At 37.3% G+C, this 26,919-nt stretch overlaps 1 protein-coding gene across 1 annotated transcript in view; it reads right to left on the bottom strand.

The window, feature by feature from the left end:
* rngtt (RNA guanylyltransferase and 5'-phosphatase) overlaps nt 1-26,919 on the bottom strand; it is an 88,245-nt gene that overhangs the window by 18,154 nt on the left and 43,172 nt on the right. The window contains exons 12-13 of the mRNA XM_008397448.2: nt 14,688-14,756; nt 1,733-1,833 (exon numbers count right to left, since the gene is read on the bottom strand). Of these exons, the coding sequence (XP_008395670.1) occupies nt 1,733-1,833; nt 14,688-14,756 (170 nt within the window). The remainder of the gene's footprint in view (nt 1-1,732; nt 1,834-14,687; nt 14,757-26,919) is intronic.

The following is a 26,919-nucleotide window of genomic DNA, read 5'->3' as shown; positions in this document are numbered from 1 at the left end:
CACACAAGGGGAGGAGCGAAGACGCTAACAGGCTGGCCGTCTTTCGAGTAGAATGAGCGGCTGTGCCCTGGTGTCATCCTTGGAGTCTGTTGTTGGTAAATGGAGGTGGGCTCACTCATGGCTAAAGAGCTGGAACAGTCACAGAGGTCAAAAGGCTCTCAGAGGAAAGATGACAACAACTCAGACAACAGGGGACAATATGGTGCTCTGAGTCGACAGAAAAGAGTAGTCTACTGAACAGCCAGACTATTGGCTACTTGGGTTTGTGCTCAAATGCACTAGTGGTTTAATTTACCGTGCAGATAAAAAGCAAAAATCAACATGTCTCAAACCACTCAGCCCATTTTTTGAACATTCAGCAAATCAGCACTTTTGAGTCCAACAACCATATTGGATTCTGCCAAATTACCTCCAAACAGTATTAACTTCAGCCAGTTGTGCTTATCTTGTTTAGATCCCTAAAGCTTTTATTTTGCTGAGACGTGATAGATTAACTAGTTATGCTAACAAGCAGTGTACCTAAAGAAGTCGCTGGTGAAAGGACTGTGCTTCAAGCCTACAAATTCAGCCTCAGCTGTATCATTTGTATCAACAAATTCAGTTAAGTCCAACTTCAAACATGCAGAGTGAAGATGAACTAAACTAACATGAAGGTGTGAAAATTGTTGGCATTCCCTTCCCATCTGAACAGAATCCGCTACACTATTCTGCTGTGAATGTGCCGGAACATCTGGTTTACACTTTGTTTCTGTCCTCAAGTGATCGTCACCAAGCAGGAGGAACAGCAGAGTAGAGTCTGAAAGAATGTTTGTTCCTATTTTGTGGCTCAGACTTTGTTATCTGAATTGTCTGTTAAGAAAATAATGCTTTCCTTATGAATTACTGAGTACATGCAGATCTGATGTCCAGTGGAATCCCCGGTTTAAAGCAAGAACTGCAGTAAATGTCATATCTCTACTGTAGAAAGATAATATTGTTTTTCATGTATCACCCATATTTCATATAAAAACTTGACTTAAAAAAAAAAGTCTTCTAAAGAAATTGCTACATTTTCCTCCATGCTGTTCAGGAGATTCTCCCGTCAACATTGAGAATGCATAGCTTTTTAATCCAGACTATATACTTCGTAATCATCCACTATTGACATATTCCAAGATTAGAATTGCTAATGAGCACCTCGTCATATAAAGTTTTGACACATTTCCTACTTTTACATTAGCTTCGCATTTCTAGATTCCAAAGCGTATTTGTGTGGTCCAAAATATCTTTCAGGTTCTGATTATCTTTTCAACAACCAAATTGCTTTTTCTGTAGTTATGTTTATCAGGAGCAGGGCTTGAATCTGCAGCACTGGAAATGAATAATTAATGTCACACAAAACTGAAAGAACCAGAAGGACAAAGCTTGTACAGCAAAGTAAAAAGTGCCCGACACAAGATAGCAAACGGGTGCACACAGGCAACGATGGAGACAGAAGTTATCTTTGCCAGAGTGTGGCTGTACTGCAGCGGAAGAAATTAAACCCCAAGGGGGAAGAAAGGACATGAAATGAAAAAGAAAGTTTTAACGTCAGAGAAATTTAACGTGGTTTTAGGACAGCTGTATCCACAGCTTTTAATATATGTGTGCATGTTAGAGTAGCTTTCTCGGTGTGCACACCCTGTTGTGTAACGAAATGATAGGTGCTATTGGATTTGTCAGGCAGAGCGTTGTCCTGGCAACAGCCACTCACCCCTCTCCTCCGACTTTGGTGATCTTGAGGCGAAAGTCCACAGAGTTGAGGTTGGGGGGCTTCCACTTGAGGATGTCGTCACATCTCCCAGCTTTGTACCTCTGTGGAAAGGACAGCAAATTTAACACCGTAGAACGGATTTGATTTTCCAGAAAACATCAGCGACAATTTGACACATCAACACGGTGAAGAACTTTTTCTGGGGGGCAAAAGTTAAAGAAAACCCCTATGAAACGGACTCTCTACTAACAAGTCCAGTCGGCGTAATATCTGGCTGAAATAGATGAATACAAATATTTATGCACAATGATTCACCCTGACTCCAGGTTTTACATCACAACTATGTTTCACCGTGCACCAGCGTACAGTACGAAACCGGATCCTTCCTTCTGCCGCTTGGATTATTCATGTGCGCCTGACATTTCGAAGGACGTGAATCAAGCGCACTGAAACATGAGGAATGTAAAGGCATGACGACGGGTGGAGGCGGGAACAGATGACCAAATTCTGTCACTGTCAGGTTGCCAGGTAACAGAAGTCTCCTGCGAGGGAACGTGTGAGAAAACAGACAGGATTCCTCAGGAGGACCTGAACTGTCACAGCGCATGAAAAAGTAAAGAGGGTCTAGACTCGGCCCTCGTGCACCCCTGTGGAAAGCGGGTGGAAAGTTAGGCAGAAGAAACACAGAAAACTGGATTTTGTGAATTGTTGCGTTTTCTGGATTATATACAACTCAAGGCACTTTCACACAACTTTCCCTAAAGCAAGTAAAATCAATTTACCTAGAGATTAAAATTAAAATGTATGATTCTATGCCCAAGAGTTTATGAGCAAACCCTGAATTCAAAAACACTGAAATAAATTATGTTTGAAAGGGATCTTTCAAGCATTCATTTTTTTAGCATATGACTGGGATTCTGTATCGGCAAATGAATTAAACACCTCTGATTAGTAACAGTGATGCAAAATTGACAGTACTTTGTACAACAACAAGAAAAAAAAAATACAAAGAATGCCTCAAACTGCTGAGCTGAATATAATGAATAGAAGTAGAAAAGTTGAATCATTTGGAAAATCAGCTGCCAAACACTATTCTGAATATATGAGGTGATGCAACTCGGTGGTAAACATGCAACCGTCTTCTTTTTATAGCTAGTTGATGCCATCAAATCAAAATTTCTGTAAGCTTCGACACTTTCAATGCTTTACATGGAGGCTATGTAGCATTTCAAATTCAAATCACACAATGTGATGCAAATAAAGAGCCCCACAAACTCAAAGCATATTTAAAGGTTGTCAACAGCATAAACTAAAAGTACCAGACGATCCATTAAGGTTTGTCCCCAACCCTGCGTGCTAAAATCTGTGCGCTACCATTTTAAACTAAAGTGATATTTTCTCAAAATGAGTCCATGCCAGAGGAACCATGGCAACAACTTTATGAAAGGCCTATCAGACTGCAGGTAGAATCAACAGACAGCCTTCAAATTCATTTCTAAATGAAAATGTGTTGCCTGATGCACTTGCTCTTTCATTATTATTGTTGGTCTAGTCAATAAATGATTGCATATAAAAAACGTTTATTACTGAAGCGAACAACAGACTGTCTGTGTCGACCTTGCCTTCAGGAGCATATCTCTCGTCTATCACATTCATTTTCAAGTAATGAGGTGCCACTGCATAGAAATTACCTGCTGTTTCAAATCAGAATGTCAGAGGCTTTGACTTTCAGAGTGTGAGGGGAAAAAAATGGAAGCATCCAGATAATACATTAGCAAATGTCTTATTTCACTTCTAAAAGCAAAATATGATGGGTTATTAGGCTGGTTGTAGATAAAGTAAAGACACTTGGGCTTAGAAAAGCACATTTCTGCCAAAGAACTCTAAATGTTGAGAATCATTTAACATATTTACAAGAAAAAAACTGGGATAAAATCTGGTTTTGAAATCTTGAATTAGCAATTCCTAAATCTTTCATGATAAGAGACATACATTTCCAATATTAAAACAGAGATTTTCCCTGACACTGTACAGTATAATATTTGTTAAACAAAACAAAAAAACCCTCAGAAATTATTGATTAGTCATCCTTCAATTATTGTTTTTCCTTTTATTTTACAAAAGTCCAAATAATCTTTCATAGAAAAATAACGTAAATGTATGACAAGCGTATCTGATGTTTGAGTCAAATATCATCACCTTCCAAAAATAATGGCATAAATAATTTTTTGCCAACAGTTGTTTTGGCAAAAATATCACATGCATTTGGCAAAATAAAAACTATATATTTTAGGAAAGTGACAATATGAAATCTGTTTGATACTTAATGTAAGAATAACAAAAAGTAGTGATAGTCAACAATAAAAAAAAAATTACCCTTATAAGGGATTAAAAACAAAGAAGTTACAAGACATGTAATGCAGTTTGATTTTAGTTAGTTTTACAATAATGCTGAAGTTAACAATACTGAAAGACCAAACACACCACTGGTCCCAGGAACTATTACTTATCTGATTGGCTGTCCTAACTGGGTTTATGTATTTCAAATAACATACCAGGCTACAACATTTCTTCAACCTTTTTCCATCTCTATTGAAATAAGCAATACGGAAATAAAAGTGCATCAATGAACTGACAACTTGTGTCAAGTTCAATATTTTCATAGTAAAAGCTTTCACAGAATCCAGCATGAGGTGATAGTAGGTGGCAAAGGAGGTCTTACTGTGTTAGCATAAAAAATCGACACCAGCCGAGCTCTAAAACCTTTTGGATCAAGATAAATATTGAATTTACAGCAATAAAAATATCACATAGTATTTTGATTCAAAAAGCGACATCTATAGAAAAAACAAATCCAAATACATCCAATACGACACCACAGAGAACATCACTGTACTGCCTACACAAACGCTAATGGCCCAGCACCTCTCATCACGGAAAGAGTATGACTGAAAAGCTGCAGCAGGGGCATCATCAGAGGAGCTATAGCTGAACAGCAGTGCTATAAAGGTGGAATTGTTTGTGCAATTTGTGCAAAAATGAATAAATAAATATATAAAAACAACAGGGGCGTTTTCAAGAGCTAAGGCTCTGCAAAAATGTTAAGAGTTACAACCTCAGCTTGGATTTTGCCTGACCAATAAGTAGTCTGCAGTTTTTTGTTTTTTTTTCATCACTATCCAACATCAACTCACCTGAGTTGCAACCTCTGGAGGTGAGAAAAAAGCCAGGTAAAAGAGACAAATGAGAACACAGGGAGGGACAAGATCATAAACAAGTTATCAAACATTCCCCCCCAACAGTGATGTGAATTTCTTTTTAAAGTTGAGAAAGGGAGAGGTGTAATTGATCTAACACAATCAATGTTTCCTCTGGGGGAAATTTAGCTTTTATTGATTTAAAAAGAGACAAATGAATAAACAAAAAGCTGGAGAATATTCACATCAGTTTTTTTTGTTTGCTCTGCAGTATTCAGTGCAGAGATTAAAATGTCAGAAGGCAATTTTTAGAAAAAGGCAAATACATGTAATCCAAATCCAAACTTGCAATCTTTAAAGATTGCAAGTCTCATTTAATACATTCTGAAGATAAACAGTATCTGTGAAGAATCTTGAAGCTCTTACACATAATTCTTCAGATCATCTAATGCATGCAAAGGTTCCAGCTCTATGGAATCACCTTATTGGTGTTAACATACTTTCTATGGCTGACAAATCATTATTCATTGCACTGATTCAACTTAATGAATCAGAATGTTGAGCTTAAACATTTCTGAAAAATTCATAAAAAGAAAATATGAATAACTGTTAGAGTAAACTGCCCAAATAATAACAACAAAGTGTTCAGTGCTGCAAGGACTGATATGAGAGGTTTTGCTATCAATGGCTTCAACTGCCGTATATGTGGGTTAATCTAATAGGATATTTTACAGAAGTCTAAATGATATTAAATGAAGTACATTTTGTCACATCAATGAAGATCTATAAACTATATGTTGCTTTTAATGTGGCCTGTTATACATCGTATGTGTATTAGGATAAAAAGAACAAACTTTACAGTATGCTACTGTGCTTCTTTTTCCCTCCAATTAATAATTATCACCTGAATATATGAGGTTAAAAGGTCAATGTTCTTTACACAATCTATTATTGCTGTTAGGGGTTCAAATAATCTAGATGGGAGACAGAACTGGAAGTGGAGGAGCTGAAGATGCTGAGGTTCTCCTTGGGAGTGACAAGGACAGACAGGATTAACAATGAGGTCACCAGAGGTACAGCGCAGGTTAAACGACTGGGAGATAAAGTTAGACAGGTCAGTCTGAGACGGCTTGGACCTGTACAGAAGAGCACTGGGAATATTGGTAGAAGGATGTTAGAATGAGAACAGAGGATGCAGAAGACAGAGTTAGATGAAGGAGGACTCAATGCGGCGAGTCCACTAAAAAGGAAACAGCAAAAATAAAAAGGAAAAGGGGTTCAAACGATCATTAGCTAAATTTAACAGTAAGGCAGAGTCCCCTGCTATGTCAGGTACCAAGCATTGAACATGCAGCGGTGAGTGAATTTTTACTGGTGTCGATAGTGTGTGTGCGTGCATTACATAAATGATGCAAAGCTATTTTAGGGGAATTGCAACAACATTTGAGTAGAAGTGGCACATCTCTGAGGTATCTTTATGGTGTTTTATAGTACATTTGCCTTCATGCAAAGACTAAAATAACTAGTCTTGTAATATTGCCAGGATATTACAAGACTAGTTATATTCAGAGAGCATGCTTGTTCTTTCCCTGAAACAGCTCACTGTTTTTGCAAACCCTTCTTAAGGTCAAATAAATATTACCATCAACAAAATGCAGATGCATGTTAAATATTGAGCTTTTAATTCACTTTTGTTAGAGATAATTTGCATTTTCTGAGAAATTCAAAGTCTATTAAACCAAATCAATGAAGAAACTCACAGCTATAGAAAGCTTATTTCATTCAGGCAACATCTGAAACCGTAATCCATAAATATTAGACGGCATGATTGATGGAAAAAAGCTGACGCATAAAAAATATGTTCCCTATTACATTATTAAGCAATTTTAATCGACAAAAGATTCATAGAATTGCTGATTACATAGGAGCAAAACAAGTTTTCCAGAGGGCTTACTGCAAGTCCTTTGATTAAAATATATTTTTTAAGCCTCATTTCAATAGCAGCTTTTGCTGCAGGGCAGACTTAATGTTCAAGAGGGCTGTGGATTACACACAAAAGGCAGCAAAAGTCCAATAAATCTGTTCCTAGGAGACGAGCAGTTCCTCAGTTTCAGCCCAGACGCTGTATAGGGTTTATTTGAGAACCCCACTGGCACCATGGGGGCCTTTGAGCCAAGGTTCTGGTGCACCCTGGTGCAGCAAAACAGCTATATCTTGTGATAAACAAGTAAGAGAACATGGAGAAAAAGAAAACCTAATGAGTAAACCATGAGGTAAATCAGGTGTAAGAGATATCTAAGCCAAGAAAAATGCACATTAACCAAGTGATGTGGTCACCTACATAAAAAAACAACTACATTTGTCAAATAATCTAATCACCAGCAGCAAACATATCACAGCGTGGATGCTTACTGAGATTTTCTATTGCACAGTTTAAATGATCTGCCAAAAACAAGAAAGCAAACATTCTTCTTTCAAGTCTTTACACTGAGATTACCATCTGGACAGTTCTTAGAAGCAGTTTCATCATCTGCAGCAAGGGTTGTCTTATCAATTCAGAACTTATTCAATGCTGCTGAAACAAAGAAAACACATTTCAAGGACACCATGTGTTTGGCGAGATAGCATCCAGCAACTGCCGCTGTGGAGGTAACCTTTGTACCCATAATAATGGACATTCATTTCAAGAACCCCCTGCTGAGATTAACCTCGAGACCAGCCTAAATCCCATTCACAACAGAAGAGATTAACACCACACAAGTGTGAGGATTTAAGGAGGAACAAAAATCAAAGACTTGAGGCTCTACATATTATTAACAGCTAAAGGTGAAAGTGATAAAAAAAACAATATCAAATTGTTGTAATAGCCGTGAAAAGAGGTAAAAATGAATGACTTTTAAAGAATAGTGCCTCATACATTTATAAGAATCGGTGCCCTGTCTTTTGTTTCCTCTTTATTCTAATATAGTAATTTTTCAATAAATAAATTTGCTGGTTCTTTTACAGACACACATGTGCATCACTTTGTCTATGGTGATGTTTTTATTTTTATTTTTTTATCTCAGTCAATATATCTCAGGTACAAGGACCAAGGGTAGGAAAAGCTTATTCAATTCCTGAAACATTACTGGGATGCACAGTATGGATTTAATGCCCTTGAAATTGTACAGTTTACCAAATCTTCAAGAGTCCACCACAATCATGTTTTGCAACATCAATAATGCAATTATATTATAAACAGTAATTTAGGCACAAACATGTAGTTTTCAAATTTACTTGGGAAGAAGCAAATATATACAAAATTATATTTTTAGAGAAAAACACAAAGTAATACATTTCTTTTTAGTGAAAGAGAGAATGTTCTTACTTTACAATGATCAAGATTACCAATTAAGCAAACTAAGAGTCACTATCAATTATTATGCAATTACCATAAGCAAGTGCCAGTATTATAATCATCTGTGAACATAGCCTGATTAAACATTGTTACAAAATGAGGGAGAGCTGGTACATAAATGGATAACACCAATAAAATTGGAATAATCAAGGATTTATTATGTCATGCTAAATTACTCATGTTGGACTCCATCAAGCCTCAGCATCAAATATTTTTCCAAATTCTTTCTCCGTTTATCAGGGTTACATACTTTTCTGGAAACATTTAATCAAAATAACTCTCTCCTTCTTTTCAACTTAATGTGGAAGACCAGCCCTCAAAGCTTGAAGAAACAATTTAATCAATGAGGGCAAATTTTGCTTTAATAATATTTGATTACATAACCTGTTTCTTTGCAGAAATCTCAAAGTGCTATTTTCAGTACTCAACCATGGAAATGTGTAACCATCTGAATTATGTAATGCTCCTTAGCTTCGTTGCATGCCATACATATTCTCATTAGTTCTCATTTTCTGTGTGTCCTCCAGTGAACAAGTGCCTACATTTTGCATCTTTTTAATTATTTTTTTATTGATTTTCAGAACTTTATGTAAACACCAAGAAAAGTAAACAAAAACAGTTCACCCCAACTCAACAAGGAGCACTGCAGTGTCTACATGAAAACATACATAAAGCCTAAATACACAAAATACAAACATTATAAGTCCCCAAACTGTCGAAGGGCTATTTTTTACATCTTAATGATGCAACTGAAATGCCTTGGATTACTTGAGTCGTATATATTAATATTTTTGCAATGATTAAACTGTAAGTTTTTGTTCTGAAAATGTTATAGTTTGTCTCACATGTACAGTAATTATCTGCAAAATTGCTAAGCAATTCAACATCTAATATTTGATGATGTATAAGTTACTCACATTTTAAATGTACTCTGAATAAAGCTCAAATTCAAATTAAAACATTCTTTACTGGTAACATCTACAACAGGTATGATGACAGAAATGCATATTGGCTTATCTGTGGGTGGTAACTTACCCCTGGGTGACACTTGTGTGAAAATGAGACGGCACTAAAGCACAAGAGCCAATGTGTCTCTGGCCTATAAGACTGATTAAACTCAACAAATGAAAGCAGCGGACATCATATCTTACAAAAGAGGCCAACACTGTAGAGCTCTGGAATCCCCCACAGGAGAAATGTGCTGCCAAATGCTGAACATCAAATGCTCACACTAGGGGGTAGCACTAAGAGCTCCCTAAAAACCAATATTCTAGCTCCCACTGCTCTGAATGATTCAAAAACGACTTATTTACATAAGGTGGCATATCAAGGCAATTTCTTTCAACAAGGAGTCATAAAAATAAGTCTGTTTTACAAAGGGTTAGACCCTTATATGCAAACACTGGTGATCTGATTAAAGCACGAATGGTGCTAAGATATGTACCGTACTTTCCACACTAAGGCGCACCTAAAAACCTTCAATTTCCTCAAAAGCCGACAGTGCGCCTTATAATCCGGTGCGCCTTATATATCGACCAATATTGAGCCACAACAGGTCTAGCAACTACGGTAAGCAGCCGCCAACTTCATTTTCGCCCGTAGAAGAAGCATGCGGTGCATGCTGGGATAGTTGTCAGAATGCTGGCTTGTTAATAAAGTTTGACTGACCTATCTACCTACCGACCGTCTAGAATCAGGCGTCTGCAGGTCATTTAGCACCACGTTCTCCACCAACATGCTGTGCGCGAACGGAGAAGGGTGACCATCATCCAGCCACGCCCCGGCCCAGTCGCGAAAGGCTCTCCTCACCGACCGGAGTCGGACTGTTTTGTTGAAATTCTTTATGTAAACAAAGTGGCGTTAGACATTTATCCTTTAGTGCAGCTCCATCTAGTGGATGCATAACGAAACTCCAGCCTCTACTGTAGCGTCTATTCTATGCGCCTTATAATCCGGTGCGCCTTATAGTCCGGAAAATACGATAGATAGAATTGTGTGTCAATATGTAGATAGAATGGTGTATAGATGTGATGCCGACATTTATTTATTTAAATAAATTAAACTACACGTGACTTACATGTAAGCACTTTGGACGAACTTCTGTCCATTCAATCACTGAATGGGCAGGAGAAATCTGGTTCTGTTAAGAAAAAAACTCTAAGTCCAGAGCTAAACTGAACTGAAGTGCTGAGGTTGGACCTTACGAGAGCTGAGGTGAATTGAAATGAAAGAATTATGATTATAACGAAGATTGAGCCCAAATGATCTCTACATGTTTCATAAAGTCATACAGAAAATAATTCAAGTTCCTGCTGCTAAAGGTGGTTTGAGGAGCTACCATCTTTAAGTTTAAGAATTAAAAACTACTAGAAAATTGTCACTGTTTCAATATTTGAATTTGACAAGTTTCTTTTGTCCATGACCGTATTTTACAGGTAGAGGTCTATTCAGTATTATTATTCCTTCAAGGTTTTCAGGTCCAGACCCAACCATCTGTCTTTTTTTTATGGTTTGCATGAAACTTTATAATGATTAGGATTTAATCAGTAATCATTGTGATTATGAACTTCTTAGTGGGGAGTCTGAACAATGGCCAAATGGCACTAATTTCTCAGATGAAGAGAGAAATAGCCACAGCCTTGCAGTGAGATAAAAGGACTTCTGTCCAATTCAAAGTCGAGAATAATATCAGGGGAATGATAAAAGGCACCTGACAGCAAAATTGACTTGTCTGAACAACAGCCTGTCTATGCAATCAGATTTCTCATCGACAGAATGTCTGCCTTGTTGCCCTTGCCTGTTCCGCTCCCGTTTGACGAACAGCAATCATTTCAGGTCGCTGAAACAAAGCTGCCGCAGCTAATCCGAAAACTCTGTTTGACAGCAAATTCCTAATCCCTAACCGGGATGCTGATGATGATGTTGCCATTTTAACTGCAGGTTCAGTAAATGCTCAGACACACATTCTAACATTTAACAGCCTGGCACTCTTTGGAGAGCCTTGTCTCTGGCTCTATTAGTTACGATCTATAAAATTCAGAGGTTACAGAGGACAACACAAAATCACATCAGAGGCAACAAACAACATGGTACTGCTCTAAATCCAATTCTGCTTTCTTCCCAGGATTGTAAACAACTTGAACATTCTGTGCACTCTCCAAAACTTTTTCTCTTAGACATAATGCCAAACAATTTACAGCTAAATTAAACACCCATAATCTTACACTTTTAGAATGTAATCAACTGTGGAAATAACAGAACCAAATCTAATTGGCTTTCTTCATGTGGGGGAACGGACACAACAAACCAATCAAAACGCAGCAGTAAAAAAAGGGAAAACGTTATATTTGACCAAACTGACAACAGAGCATCAGGAGTTGCAGAACTGAGATGTATATTGAGCCTGACTGTGGTATTAGTTAAAGAGCCTGGGGGAGAGGCAAACGCAGATGGTCTCTCTGTTATAGTGGACAAAAAATGCAGATGGGTAAGCAAGCTTTGGCTGACTTTCATTGCACGGCTCTCCCGAGAACTGTTGCTACCTCGCTGTGAAACCCAAAATGACAGCAATAATTACCCACTAAATCTCTGAAAACCAAATAAAACTCACAAAGTTGAGTTGTAAAATAAGTAACATAACCAAATCAGGCTGAAATTTCAAGAAGTACAGCCACAGAATGTGAGAAGAAACACTGCCATTTTCTAGATCTGAAATGAATCCCTAATAACGTCTTTAAAAATCACAGATGTTATATGTTTTCTGTCTTTTGCGTATCTGAGCTCAGGTTGTGGAGGCAACAGGTCCAGGAGGAAACCCCAGCGAGACGCTCCAGGTCCTGGGGGTTTCTGTTCCCAGGTGAAATATACAGTCCATCCAGTGAGTTCTGGGTTTTTCCCTAGTCCCAGTGGAATGTGCTTGGAAAATCTCTAAAAGAAGGAGAGAGGTTTGCTTTTTTGGCTAAGCTTTTTCTTCACCACGACAGACTGGAGCATATTCCACATCACTGCAGATGAAAATCCAATCCGTCTGTCAAGCTCCCGTTTTATCCCATCTCTTGTGAAGACAACACCGAGATATTTAAACTCCTCTGCTTGTGGCAGAGACTAACCCTGAACCAAGACGGTGTAGTCCACCTTTTCACAGTGGAGAACCATGGTCTTGGACTTATATATTTTATTTTTTTAAATAATTTAATGTGACTCATGTCTGCAGTGAAAAGGACTATATACAAAAACCTCAGGAAGGTGTGAGTTTCTTGTAGTTTAATTCACATTGGAGGCAAAGATTGCTTGTGTGACATTTATAAAAAAAGAAAGAAATCAGCCAAGATTTTGATGAGAAATACTGTGCTGTAATTACATTATGAAATCTTGGGCGGCGGCCCACAAAATCTTATTAAACCCCTATTAGTAGATCGTACTTTCTATATCTTTTAGTCTGAATTTCAAATCTCTAAGCAAGAAACCCCTTCTGGCAATAGTTTAAGGTCTCATATTCCTAACTATCCTGTTTACAGTTATGTATGATTTAAGATGCAGCTTGCTTGCTCTGCATTTTTAAAATAATTATTAGTACATTTCAAAAAGCTATGCTTATGAGTGAACAGTCTCCATATGGCACAAGTTGCAGAGAAGCTTTAATTGCTTGTTTGATTGCTACTTAATCCTTTCCATGGCACGTAACAGCAGGAAGTGAAAGTGCAGTGGTAATCATCATGCTACGATCTAATGATGATCTGATTCCAGGGGAAACCAGGGAGACAAATAAGGGCAGTAATTTAAAAAAAATGCTAAAAAGCATCTGTTGAATTTCAATCAAAAGAGCTGATTGAAATTCCCTAAATGTGCTAAAGTCCTATAGATTACTCAATGTCGAGATGTTCGACATTCCCTCGGTCAGAGAAGCAATAGTCCAGACTCTGAATACATTGCTCCAGTTATTCATACAGTATGGGTTGCTTAATTGGAAATCTACTGGACTTGATTCATACGAGACATTTCTTGTCCTATTTTCATTGTTTATGACCAACTCAAATTTAAGCTAGGTTTATATAACAGTAAAGAAGTGTATGTATACTTTTGTACATGCTCTGATACACTATTTTTCTATTCTGTTTATGTCCTTATAGTATTTTGTCAAGACTTTTTTTCTAACAATGCAGGAAAAAAAAACAACATTTCATGATTCAGCATTAAGCAAAGCTTTTCTAACTGGTTGAACTGGTAGGCTGAATATTATATCCTGATGCAAATAGCTTTGCTACCTTTATAGTTTATGAAAACAACATGCACCATAACTACTATGAACACCTAACAATGGATAGTTTAATCAGAAGTCTGGACTGAATCACAGATTTTAAAAGCTTCGCTATGGAAATGTGCATGAGGTCTTAACCATTGCACAATTGCTGAGGTGGTCTGAAGTTGTGGAGAGGAGGGTATCTAGTTCGGGAACCCTGGGTCTCATCAATGCTTATTAATATATAACTATATCATATATCATATTAATAGTTTCAAACCAATCCCTTTTGCAAACATTGGAGTGAAGGAGTTGGATCAGCTCATCTAAGCTTGAGCGTATTATGCATGGATGTATGCATGTATTTATAAATAGATGGATAGATGGATCTTATAAATGGCAACATAGGAAGAAGCCATAAAGATTTCAGAAGGCTTTGGTACTTTGGCAAATATATCAAAGACAATTAATTAAGAGTTCAGAAAATGATGTCAGCTTATAAAAGAGATTTACATGTTCTCTCACCTATAAAGTGTCATAATTAAACCACTGTAGATTGAAGCAAATGACCAAGTAAATTGAACTTTACTGCAGCATTCAAAGTATACAAGAGACAGTATAGAGCTGATTAACATCAAGGTAAAACTATAAAACTCAGAAGGTGAAGCAGAGGATAGTGTGCAAAAAAACTCACTTCAGCTCCTTCTTTCACTAATGTTATGCAGATTTATTCATGTGTTGCACAAAGAAATATAGGCCCCCAGGTCCATCGCAGTGGAAGAACAGTGCAATAGCATTACTGTCAGGAGATAAAAGTGATTTTCTGCTGTTCTAAAACAAAGTAAATCAGACTTTCCGTCAAGGTCACTTCCATCGTAACAAACCTCCATATCTCTGATTTAATGTCTCACATAGAGGTCCGTGTATGTGAAGGTGGCAAGAGTGTGGTTTTCCTCTGCAATGACATAGGGACTAGCCCAGGTGCAGAAAGTGACAAATAGCTGCTGGTAATGACAAGCTGTCTGATACTCATGTAGAAGCCCGAAGTGAGAAAAATCAGCAGAAGACATTCAACTTGTGTGTTGACAAATGACAAGCTGCCAAACATGGATGGTGACTTACCCCACACGGCTGGAAGATCAGTCCATCGACTTCATGGCTGACTTGGGAAGTGAAGCTGCCTTCGAGAAGCTGAAAAAAAAAGAGGACATAGTTTCTGTTAAGGAAAACTGACAGACACAGATGGTAGCTGAAAGTTTTAGGTTGAAACAGATTAAATAAGATTATTTTATAAACTCAGTTCCAGCCAAAGAGCCTGGCAACAACCTTGGACATAAACCAAAAATAAGTAAGCTTTAAGAAAACCAGAAGGCTTACACTTCTAAGCGCAAGCATGATACCATCTTTTAATCCGTCTAGCTCTGAAACTAAGCCCTTATCTGTTGTCCGATGACACATGACGGAGAGATCCAAATCTGTAACCTGACAGACCAGGTTGAGGACAAGAAAAGAGCAAATCATTAAGCTCCTGATGACTGGACCAGACAGATTTCACCATATCCATTAACATCAACCTAGACAACCAAGTCACAAAAATCACACAGGAGCACATCTGACAAACCCAGGGGAAACGGCAGAGGCGTATAGTATCAAGATGTTTTCTTTACTATACAAAAACATCAACTATTGATCCAACTGTAGCGAGGGTATCAAATATTTTAAATTGATGCATTTATTCCAACTTCAGTGTTGGAGGAAATGTATTCCATGTTTAAAATAATTGCTTGTTTAAGTTTAGAAAAAAGAAAATGTTCCCATTTAAATTGCTGTACTTACCTGGTGGGCATATGAGTAATACCTAAAAGGTTGCAATATTTTGTTGGATATCTACCATGTCAACAATACATTTTTTTCCTGTAGGATAAATTTTTAGTACCTTTAATGCCCTTATTTCATGTATGTTTTTTGGCAGAGATGCTTGAGCTTACAAAGTGTGGTGGAAACAAAGACAGAAAAATAGACTTGAAAATGTGGACTGATTGTAGTCGATATTGTTATTGCAATACTGTCTTACTGTAATCTCTTCCCCATCAAGAAATTAAGGATATCTAATCAACGGCGTTCTGTATGTTTTGTGCATATCGCCATTGAACTGGTTTACCTCTTGAGTTTTGTGGTCTGTCATTGCCTAAATTATCATTAGGTTAGAGGTAGATGGCTTAAACAAGAACAAAAGTAAAGAAATTACAGATCAGGCTGTCATTTTGATGAACACAGCATTTTCACTTGGTTCTTACTACGCAACAATAACCTCATGTGACAAACTCAAGTTTGAGCCAATGATCCACTGAGGGAGATAAGCAAAATGGGGGAAAAAAAACCTCCAGGGGGTTTTGTGCTGCAGTGCAGCTCATATTGACAACAATCACTTTACTACACCGGAGACACTTAATATTCATTGGTTCTTGCCCTAAAACAACACAGAACAATTTTACATCAATATAATAAAAACCTTATCCTTCACTGGCAAAATGATTGGTTGGGTGACCGGATAGTCAATTTCTACACTTTGACCCATTCAGTCTGACATCTGAGGCTAAATAGAACATTAAGTTTAAAGTCGTGTTCTGTTTATTATTCCTCGAGTGCAAAAGTGCAGAAATGATCTTAAACAATTCTCTGTTTTCTATAAAGATAGAGTTGTTGCCAAGAGGGTGAAAAAAATAAGAGAAAACAGATCCTTGACTTTGTCTGCATGTAATGTGATGTTTAACTGGTAAACCTCAACATAACCACATATCTACAGACAGAAAGATCACATTTGTTTGTGTATCTTTATGTGTTTAAGAGCTGTAAGGAATTGGATAATAATAGGCTGAATGTGCTCACTGACAAACTGGTGACTGACTCAGAAATACACACTGTCTCACATAATGGGTTCACATTACTTATGATGCCTTACCAACAACATTGTATAATTACTGCATTTTAAGCTTATTTTGTTGACCTTAAATCAAAGTAGGTGTAATGGTTGATAGCAGGATTATCCTCAGTGGGCTTATAAAAAAACAATCTTTGTTGGGGAAAAAAAAGTATTTTTGTAATGCAGATATGCAAATCCTGACAATGAGTCATATAAGCTTCATTATAATCATGATCTTTTGCAGTGATGTGAGAAACTTTGGAACAGTATGTAAAAACTTTTCTGCATGTTTATGGAGAGGGTGAATGTAGTCAGGCAGGAAATGGCCATGGTCAATAAAAAAAAAAAAAAAAAAAAAAAAAAAAAAAAAAAGTGAAAGCATTAGTCCACCACTGTAAATATCAGGTATCATATCCATGCCAATAGGTTTAAATTGATGATTTAGAAATACAGGAAGGTAGCTAAACATAAAACAAAAGTATTATTGTGTGGAATGGAAAAATAAAAAACAAAATATGTTATCACAAATTCCTGTCCCTGTCTACCAGAACTTAGAAGAGGGATACACCTTAGACAGGTGGCCTATTTACAATAATTTACATTACAATTTAAGTTCATTTTTAACTTGATCATTTAAAATACTGCAAAGTCAACAGCTTGGTGAGAGCTATGGGACAGTTAACAAAAAATCACATCTGTAAACGAGGCTTGTAGAAATTTTCACAGAATACAAAAGTGTTGATCATCCTGCCCATCTGCATCTAAACACCAAGGGATATGAAAATACACAAGGAGAATTATCTGTCGCTGTAAAGAGAGATTATTTGACACGGGTCAACCACAATAAATTCTGTTATTTTTCTGCTTTGACAGTCCAGATGGAAGGTTTCCAGAAGGGGGGGGGGGGGTAAAGACAATACAACCATTTATTTGTTGAAAAGGTAAAGTATTTAGCAAATATGAGAAGTCACTTTAATTTCGTGGAAGATGAAAGGTTGTCATCACAAGGTCTGACGTTGTTTAAAGACATCCCAGGAATACATTGTGTACTAAAATAAAGTAAGGTGCATTTCCGTCTGTGCATGCTTGGTAACCCAGGGGCGTAAAACTAAAATCCTCAAGAGCCAGTATCCTGCAACTTTTAGAACTCTGCCCCTGGTCCAATTCACCTTTATTAAATGTTGAATTGTCTCCGCGACTGTGAAGTTGCACAGAGCTCTGCTAATGACTTACTCATTTGATTTAGGTGTGTTGAAGCAGAGACACATCTTAAAGTAGTAGGACTCTGGTCCTCGAGGACTACTGCTTGACAACTGTGCCTTAGGCATTAGAGCACATAAGCTTTAAGATAGACGGGTTTCTTCTTTGAAAGATACTTTATCAAAGCATATTGTTAAGTTTCTGTCATACTTTTTCTTTTTATGTTTTTGTGAAACATCAAGTCCTGTCTCATCTATAGAGTACGTACACTTGCTATGATGTTGATCTTCTATATGGATTATTTGTGCATTGGTATAGGGTGCAAAATGTACAGAATGATCTTGAATCAAAGCAGTATGTAACGTTTTCTGAGGTGTTGCCGGCTCAGTTTTTCTCCTTTAGCCATTTTGGTATGAAAGTTAATTGCTCCATACACATTTCTTGTGTGCCCCCAAGTGGTAAAATATTTTTCAGCTTAATTAAGTAGAAAAAGTTGTCAGGATAGATGACATGGACTACAACTCTTATCAAATGATATGTCTTTTTGATAACACCTGTTTTACTTCACTCAGTCAGAGCCCTACAAACATTAAACTGCTCATAAAACATAAAACCCAGATTCAAATGGCGTAGTTGTTCAAATAAACAGCACACAGCAATTATATTTTCCAATATAAATAATACAGTCACATTTTGAGATTCTCAAACATTTTCAGATTTGATTTTCATCACTAAATTGCAATTCTCATAATAATTATCATTATGGCGTGGTAAAAATAAACTGCACTAAAATGGTCTGCCCCTAGTGACAGCTACTTTAAGCATTTGAGATGCCGAGGTGATCAAGTCGAGACATAAACTGTATCTTTGGGATGTGAATCCAGAATTTTTTTTTACCTTATCACATTATGTATTGCCACAAAAACAAGAGTCAAAATAGGTCAGCTAAATTCTGCTTCCACCATTTAATTTTTTCAATTTAATTTCAACGATCTAAAGGTACATGAGCATTTTGGCATCCATACTGCAATCAATATTAAATTTGTTAATGTAAACCAAAGCACACCAAGCTTATGATTTGAATTTCCTTTTTCATAACTTTTTGCAATGCAAATTTCTATTAAGATGTATAAAGACTCCGTAGTAACCCACTACAACCAGCAGTCGAGAATTGCACTGTAAAGTTGGCAGTAGGTGCATCACATTACTGAAAAATATGTTTATTTTTGTTTAGCCCTCCTTCCTCCCTCATGGAGGAATTTATTCCATTAAACCACAGGATGAACTCCCATTCCCACACTTTATTGCCAACAACTATTTTTCAGAAAATATGCTCAAGGAAACCAAATGAAGTCATTAACCCTTTGAGGAAAGGATACATCAAGCTAAAAGCAACAGCAAAATACTTTCCCCAATGGATCTGCAAATAAAGGAGAGCAGCATCAGTACTCTCAAGAACGATGAATGAGTCACAGCAGATCACACAAAGCCTGACAACCGTGCTGACATGGAGAAGGCAGATAGCCAGACTAAAAAGAAATGATGCTTTTATGAGAGAACGGCATGTAGGCGGTAAGATCTGGGAGTTCCATTTCAGTTCTCCTGCCATCTTAGCACACCCACCCACCATCCTCAGTGAGCACAGTGAACCAGGGAAGGAGAGACGAGCAAGAAAGACAGATTTCCACTCACACATCCTCCTACAGTAAGGAAGTTCCTTGGGGGAAGGGGCAGGTGGGGACAGAGATCCAGATTTCATGGTAAACCTCTTTAGGAAAAAAGAACACAAAGCGGAGACTGCAACAGCGGGGTTGTGTAGGAGGAGATGAACAGCAAAGCCTCATTAAGAGATCAAGATTTCATTGTAGACTCGAGGGCAGAGACGGGACAACAGAAGTCCCTCGAGAGACAAAAATTAATTCCTAATATGCAAGCAGTCACCGTATTTCTTTATAAGGTGTTGGAGTGATTGAGGTCAGCACACTTCCCTCTTCAAGGTCTCATGTTTGCAATCATCTCACAGCAGGACACAATGACGCATGATAGCTAAATTGCTCATTGCCTTGTGGGACGCACTTAACATTAAGTATCTCATTCATGTTCATTCATATTTTTATGTAACCTTTTTTATGCTGAGCCTTTTTCCAAAAGAACAACTACTACGATCCCCTTGCTATGATAAATTTTTTATCTTGTTTGAGATTTAGTTTGCATTTACTAAACTGTGCAGAAAAGAGGAAATGATTTTTGCTGCTTCTAAGAAAGAAATAAAAGGATCAATCTCTGCTCACATCCTGCCAGCGAAAGCTTGAGAGCAGTTAGATTTGCTCTCTGTTTCCATTTTGGCTCTTGGTCCCAAAGCTTTCTATCATTTTCATGGATTCATTTCTTTTCCCCACTGAATGGGATACTAGGTTCTGCTGTATGATATTATCCACTTTTGTTTCCGACAGTTCAGGTTAAAGCTTTTGAAATACCAATCATTTATCTTGATAAGCCAACCTTTCAAGGAAACTTGGCTTTTTCTGTCTTGAGATTAGTCTCGGCAGAGTTTTGGCCGTTTTATTTGTTGCTTTCTGATTACTTAACTAAGGTACAGCAAAATGGCAGAGCAAGTGAAACACTTGGCCTTTTTGCGGTGGAAAAAAGTACTTTGTTGTCTTTCCATTGATTAGCTCCTTCCAAAGTGTCATCGACGCTTCTGCTTTTGTTTACATCCAGATCTAATGCGCCTTGCTTCTACTAGTGGAGAATTATGAAGCATGTCTCATGCCAATTTTGTGAACATTGGATAAAATAAAACATGACCATTCTGACTACAGACCCAAATATGAAAGTGGCACAAATTGGAATTTTTGGGCCGTGAAAAGTTTAGAATTGAGGCACTTAGACTTGAATAAAAAAGTCAAATATGGGCCAAAAAAAAAACAGAAAACGGCATGAATCACATTTGCCTGCTGTGTAGATGTATCCTTAGTCAAGTGGCAATGTTGTGTAGTGTGTCTCTACACCTGATCGCCTTCACTCACAGTTTTGACTCAAACACATTACTTGCTGCCAACTCTTATAAACCTCTTTATTTGTTACCGAGACGCCAGCTCCTTGCACAGCAAACCACTTATGTAGCCATCAGTGGCCTGTGTCTTGACTTTTTCTTTTTTTTTATCAGCTTATACAGCTCAACAGCCCTAAAACCATGCTATTAGCAATTATTAATCATGTTCTGTGTTGAGATTCAAGTGAACATTACTTTACTAACGTTTGTAAGGTACTTTGTTAAAGTGGGTGATGGTGTTTATTATGGGAATAATTTCAAAAGGAGGCAAAAAGAGGTAGTACTTTGTCTCTCTCACAAAGACTCCTTACATCTAAAAACCCAAAATAAGGCAGGTAATCAAACACTGTGGGACAATCATGCAGAAAACAGTGCATGGGGTCTGACTAATGTGAATATGTGTCTTATTGTGAAATGACAGAAGACGCACAATGTAAATGAATGGAAACTATCATTAAATGATCACTGCAGACTTAAAGAGTTTAAATACATTTACAAGAATTTAAAAATCTTTCAATGAGTGATAGCAGGACTGCTTTGATTGATATTTTTCTTGGTGTTTTGTACAAATACATGTAGTTAAACCTGCTCAGTATGTGAAACTAGTTCAATAAAGCCTCACGTACCTTTGCTGCTGACGTGCTTTTTACTGTCTGGATCAAAGAGTTGAATGAAAGAAAAACTGAATAAGAACCTTCTTCCTTGCAAAACTTTTCCATCTGGCCTTCTACTTCCACTTTGGAAACACTCTGCATGGTGAACAACCCTCAGATAATAGTTATTCTGAAACCTCAAATTATCTGCACTCTTAGGACTATTATACACCAAACCAACGTCAAGGACCAGCTGAGACGGGAAACACACCCTGTTGTGTCTCCTCACGTTGCTAGTGTCTGAGGAGAAAAAAAAAAAGAAGCTTGAACTTCCCTCAAAGGTAAACTCCAACTAAAAGGCCCATTGTATAATCAATAGTAGAGTCAGTTTATTTAATTTTATACTGCATACTTAGTTAGTGATCCATAATTATTTCATAACTATAAAAATGTGCTTTACATTTTTGTGTAAATACAGTGGTAAAGTAAAATAGTACGTGTCATTTGAGCTCTTGCCTTCATTTAAACTGTTAATTAGCTTGAATTTTAACCATTTATTTACTATTCAAAACAGATGTTTAAATCACAGGGTTGATTTTACACTTTTGGGATTAAATCAAACGGTCTTGTCATAATGCAGTTCGAGTCTTTACATATTCCAACACCATGTCATGTGTTGCTGCCACCAAACATCACAGGGGTAAATATGCATTTGAACTTGAAATGACTACTTCCTGCTGTGACTAATAAAAGTGGATTTTAAATGCTCAGCTGGAATACTAATTGTGCAAGAATGAACAGAATGCTAAACCGATTCACAAACTAAAACTAAAATGCAGCAGGTTTCAAAAAATTAAGAAAATAAATAATATCACGTAATCAACAACATTAAATAAACAAATGTCAATCATTTCTCAGCACACCTGCTCAGATATTTCAAACTCGCTTTCCTGTCCTGAAGCCTTTGTGTTTTCCTCATGTCTGCTCATCCTCACAGCTCTTATGAGGCTTAGACGCAAGGGCAGAATCAAAGCAGGAATGGATGGATTGATATTCCAGTCAGAGCACGAGGCTGCGGCTCAAGGCTCTTTTCGATCCTAATGTGAATGGCCCTCTGAAGCCGATGTGCAGTTGTCTATTAAATGAAAATCCACATCAGTGAGTGTGCAGGCTTGGTAAAAAAAAAAAAATCAAATAAGGGTATGCAGTCTGGGGAGTTAATGTTAATCTTTAGATGAATATTTGGGGTTTTAATTAATTAAAACATAAAATATGTGCAGTTATTTGGTGCGACAAGGAAGAAAAACATTAACGTTCTTGAATCTCATTGAACACAGAGTAAACAAGCATTATTATTTATGAGGCATTATAGTGTCATAGACAAGATTTGCTCTTTCTGATCAACATACATGTTGTCATTTTGAAAATAATTCCCGGCTTATTTGGGCTTTAGTCCTCCAAATTCCACACAATCCACACATTATTTCATTCATCTGTTCAAACATTAGCATTTCTGGTTTGTAAATGACCAAAATGCCAATCTCAAAGCTTCACAAGCGTAAAAAAAAAAAGGTTGTTTATAGGGTTGTGACTCATCAATAGGCTTTCTGGTCCAATAGAACTTCCAAAAAAAGTTGTTTTTTAGAGTACAAAAGGTGCAGCACCAGATTAACCGTCAGGCTGTTTGCACCCTCACACTCCGGTTAGAGCTCTGGGGTCAACAAATCAGTTGCTATTAGCCAATCTTGGATCCACACTAAAAAACAGAGCTGACAGAGTGTTTCAGTGGCAGACCCACATCTGTACAACAGTCTCCTGTCTGCTTCTAGAGTTGCAGAAAACATTAAAAGCCCCATTTCATTCCAGAGAGTGTAAGAAACCTTTATTTATTTCAACTAAAAATGTTAGTTTATATGCATTGTTAATTTACTGAATGTTATTTATACTTTATAGCCAATCAAACTGGTTTTAAATGTGCTATAAAATGTAAATGCTAGAACTACATCATTTTAAGGTTTACACAAATCTCTAAGGGTGATTTACAGTTACATTGCTGGAGAACTCCAGCATTGGTCAGTTCATGACTTCACTCAGGTTATGCTACTGTCAGGTAAATATCATTGGCCAGAGCTCAGGAGAGAAAAGATAAACTACCTACCACAAACACACAAGCTCACACCCTTGCAGACATACAGTCACACTCAAGCAGCACACAGATGGTGTGAGAAGCCAACAACCGAGGGGCAGCTCCTTACTGAGCTCTAACAACATGCTGCTGTATTTGAGCTGTCAGAGGGAAGAGAGTGTATCTGATCTGTGTTGAAGCTCAGGGGGCTTGGCAGGTTTTGAGCTGAAGGTAAAGAACTTGTCCAAAATCCATCAAATGTGACACACAACATCTTGGCAAATCGAATTAAGCGGTGCTGAAATACAAACGTATATAAGAACCCTGAAAAAGCTACATAGCGGAGCTTAATTTATATTTTGAGAGAACTACTACGAGATTTTATCGTTCCACTTTTTGCGCATATAGTAAAAATAGGCAAGAAAAATTTGCAGAAAAAAGACGTTATACATTTTCCCCAGGCAATGGGGAATAAAGGTTTAGAGAAACCAGTTTCTTTTACTGGTTTTCACCACAATGCATATTTGCAATATCCTAAGTACTTTTACCAAAGGTTTCTCTGTTTTGAAAAAAGTCCAGAGTGTCTTGCTGACACTTTGCTCTAAAGTACCAAAGTTATAAGCAGTGCAGTCTATATCACGAGACTGTATTAAGTTCACAACAGACTAGTCTATTTGCTTACCATTTAAAGAAAAAAGAACCTTGCATTCAGAATTTCACAAGTGTTTGATACATCAAAAATAAATAAACGTACTACCAGTGAGCAAACTAGACAAAAATAAGAGAAGAGATGGCATGCACCGTTTTTGTTTGGCAAAATGGTAAAAAGAGGAATTTTGATTCCTTGTGAAACAGGAAAAATAAAATGCTACAACTTCACGTGAAACATACTGGATTTAGAAATTAGCACATTTAGTTGCAGCCTGGAACTGTAGACCAGGCATGGACTGGCAGGAGCATCTACCAGCATGATAACTGTTAATAAAGACAAGGTGCTTATGCAAAGATCTTTAGAAAAACTGTAATACATGACCTAATCACAGGTTGCAGGTGTGATTTTAACCAGTCAAGATTTGTCCACATTTGCAGACACTGCGGAGTCCCCACAACAAGTTTGCCTATATTTTGTCACACTGCCACTAGAAAAAAAAAAAACCTGTCCACACAGCAGTGATGTTTTGAAACCTGCTGATTGTCAAAAAGCTCTTTAACAAGCTCCAACGTACTTGGACAAACTAACACTGACAAAAACCCTTTCTCCATCCCTGAGATGCTTTAAGTGGTCGTCACTGTAACTAAGTTAATCTCTGCAGCATTCCTCTGCAGCTGCCTCCAGTTTTCCATTGTGTGGATGAAAACAGACATTTAGAGGAAGCTTTAGGGATGCTTTCACAGTGTGTTATGTGTCATTATCCATCTGCACTGGGAGGCGCAATCCTTTTATTTTTGTACCGTTTGAGCGAAGAAACAAAAAGCCTGTGTTTTTCTCAATTTGTCAACCAAAATTGAGGCAAACATTTTAAATAAAAAAATAAATAAATAAAAATGCGTGTCTCTCCATTTACTGCCTTAATAGAAACAGTTTTTGACATACCTGAAGTCGTCTCTTTTGTGATTGGTGGTACAAGTAAAGCCATATGTTCTTTATTTCAAATCTACTGCACTGAAGAGAACATTCTTTAAGACAGTAATAATTGCTAGGAACTGTATTAAAGAAAGGCATGTGCCTAAATCATTACAGACCAGGTAGACAGGACTACAGGAACAAAAAAAATCCAATTAGAATAAAAGAAAAGGTGCTTAAATAGAAACCCAGAAGGCTGAGGTAAATCCGTTTTTCTGGGTAATGAGCGTTTCAGGAGAAAACTATTTTAATAGCTGTCTATGTGCATGCAGGCTGAATTGCTTAGTATATACATAATTAGATTGGGGCATTGGAATTATCCTTAGTTTACAAGCTCTGAAATTAAGAAATCAAGTGATCCAGAAAAAATGAAATTAAAGCAATCATTGTGTTTATATGAAACTGCATTTGTAGAAAAAGTGAATCACAAAAGCTGAAATTCCTCTTTTATGTTAAGCTAGAAAACAACTGCAATGACATGGCAGGTCAAATGCACGTAGAAAATCAATAGTTAGGTTTTTATGTATATTCTAAATATTCTAAGACAAATAGACGTTATTCCCATTAAATGTATAAATTACCTGTTAATAGAAATGCATGACATTCTGCTACAAAAGTACTACTACTACAAAAAGGCACTGGACGACTTGGCATAACTGATGTCAAACTGTCAGTTCGTCACATTACGCTCAACTGTCTCTGGGTTATGCAGCAAGACGATGATCAGAAGCACACCAATAAGTACACCTCTGAATTAACAGCTTGGAAAGGCCTAATCAAAGTCTGAGCTTAAATCTAATTGAAATACCTCTGCCTAGCCTTGAACAAATCTTTTATATTTAAAATACACTTACATGAGGCTGAATTGAAGCAATTCTGCAAAGAAGTTTGAGCCAAAGTGATGTAAAAGATTCATAGCAAAGCCTAGAGTGTTGTTACCAAGGGTGGCACAACCACCATATTAAGGGGACAATTATGATTTTATTTTATTTTTTACTTTTTTTACTTATTTGAGAACAGCTTTTTGTATTCATTTGGTTTACTTGTCTGGTCAGAAACATTTAAGTGTGGCCACAAATCAAAATAGCAGAAATCTATAAAAAGGCAGACACCATTTCCTGCCAGTCTATCATAGCAGGTCAAGATATCCTCAAAGGTCAAAAGGAGGAAAAGGCACAGCAGACTAAAGGCATAAAGATGAAGCACAGCTGTTGCACAGTGGTCCAAGAAGCATTAAAAGCACCTGTTGACCTGACCCAGAGGATGCACACTGCTTTCCTTGGGTAAATTAACTGAGCCTGGCAGGCAGAAAGAAAGCAGGTAAGCGGAGCAAAAGTAAACGAGTCGCTACAGTCGATAGTCTCTCGCCAGTGAGTCTGACCTTTAGTGTATGGATGCAGCGTGCATCATCAGTTGTTGCATAATGTCTTGGAGGCTTGAGGAAAAACTAAAAATTCTCAAGGCTGCAGAGGTAAACAAACATTAGTCACCGAGTCTATGTCGTGTGCTCTTCCAAGCAGCATGAGCCCTTATACAACAGACAACATGTTTCCCTCGGTGAGTGGGTGCAAGAGCAGGAAAGAGAGAGAAAAGACGCAGTTTCTTCTTGAATCTAAACCGAGGAGGATGCAAGTGTTACAAAGGCCAGAAGTGGATGCTGATTTTTTCTCATCATTTTTTGTTATTTATTTAGTGCCAGCGATTTTCAAACAAAGGCAGGAAAAGGATCAGATTTAAAACACATCTGGCAATTAATGCTCCATCATCACCTTTCTAGAGATATAACACAGTAACACACACGCACACACACACACACACACACACACACACACAC

This window comes from Poecilia reticulata, linkage group LG21 (genome assembly GCF_000633615.1).
Source record: "Poecilia reticulata strain Guanapo linkage group LG21, Guppy_female_1.0+MT, whole genome shotgun sequence".
Classification (NCBI taxonomy): Eukaryota; Metazoa; Chordata; class Actinopteri; order Cyprinodontiformes; family Poeciliidae; genus Poecilia; species Poecilia reticulata.
This window is presented reverse-complemented; position numbering and strand designations above follow the sequence as displayed.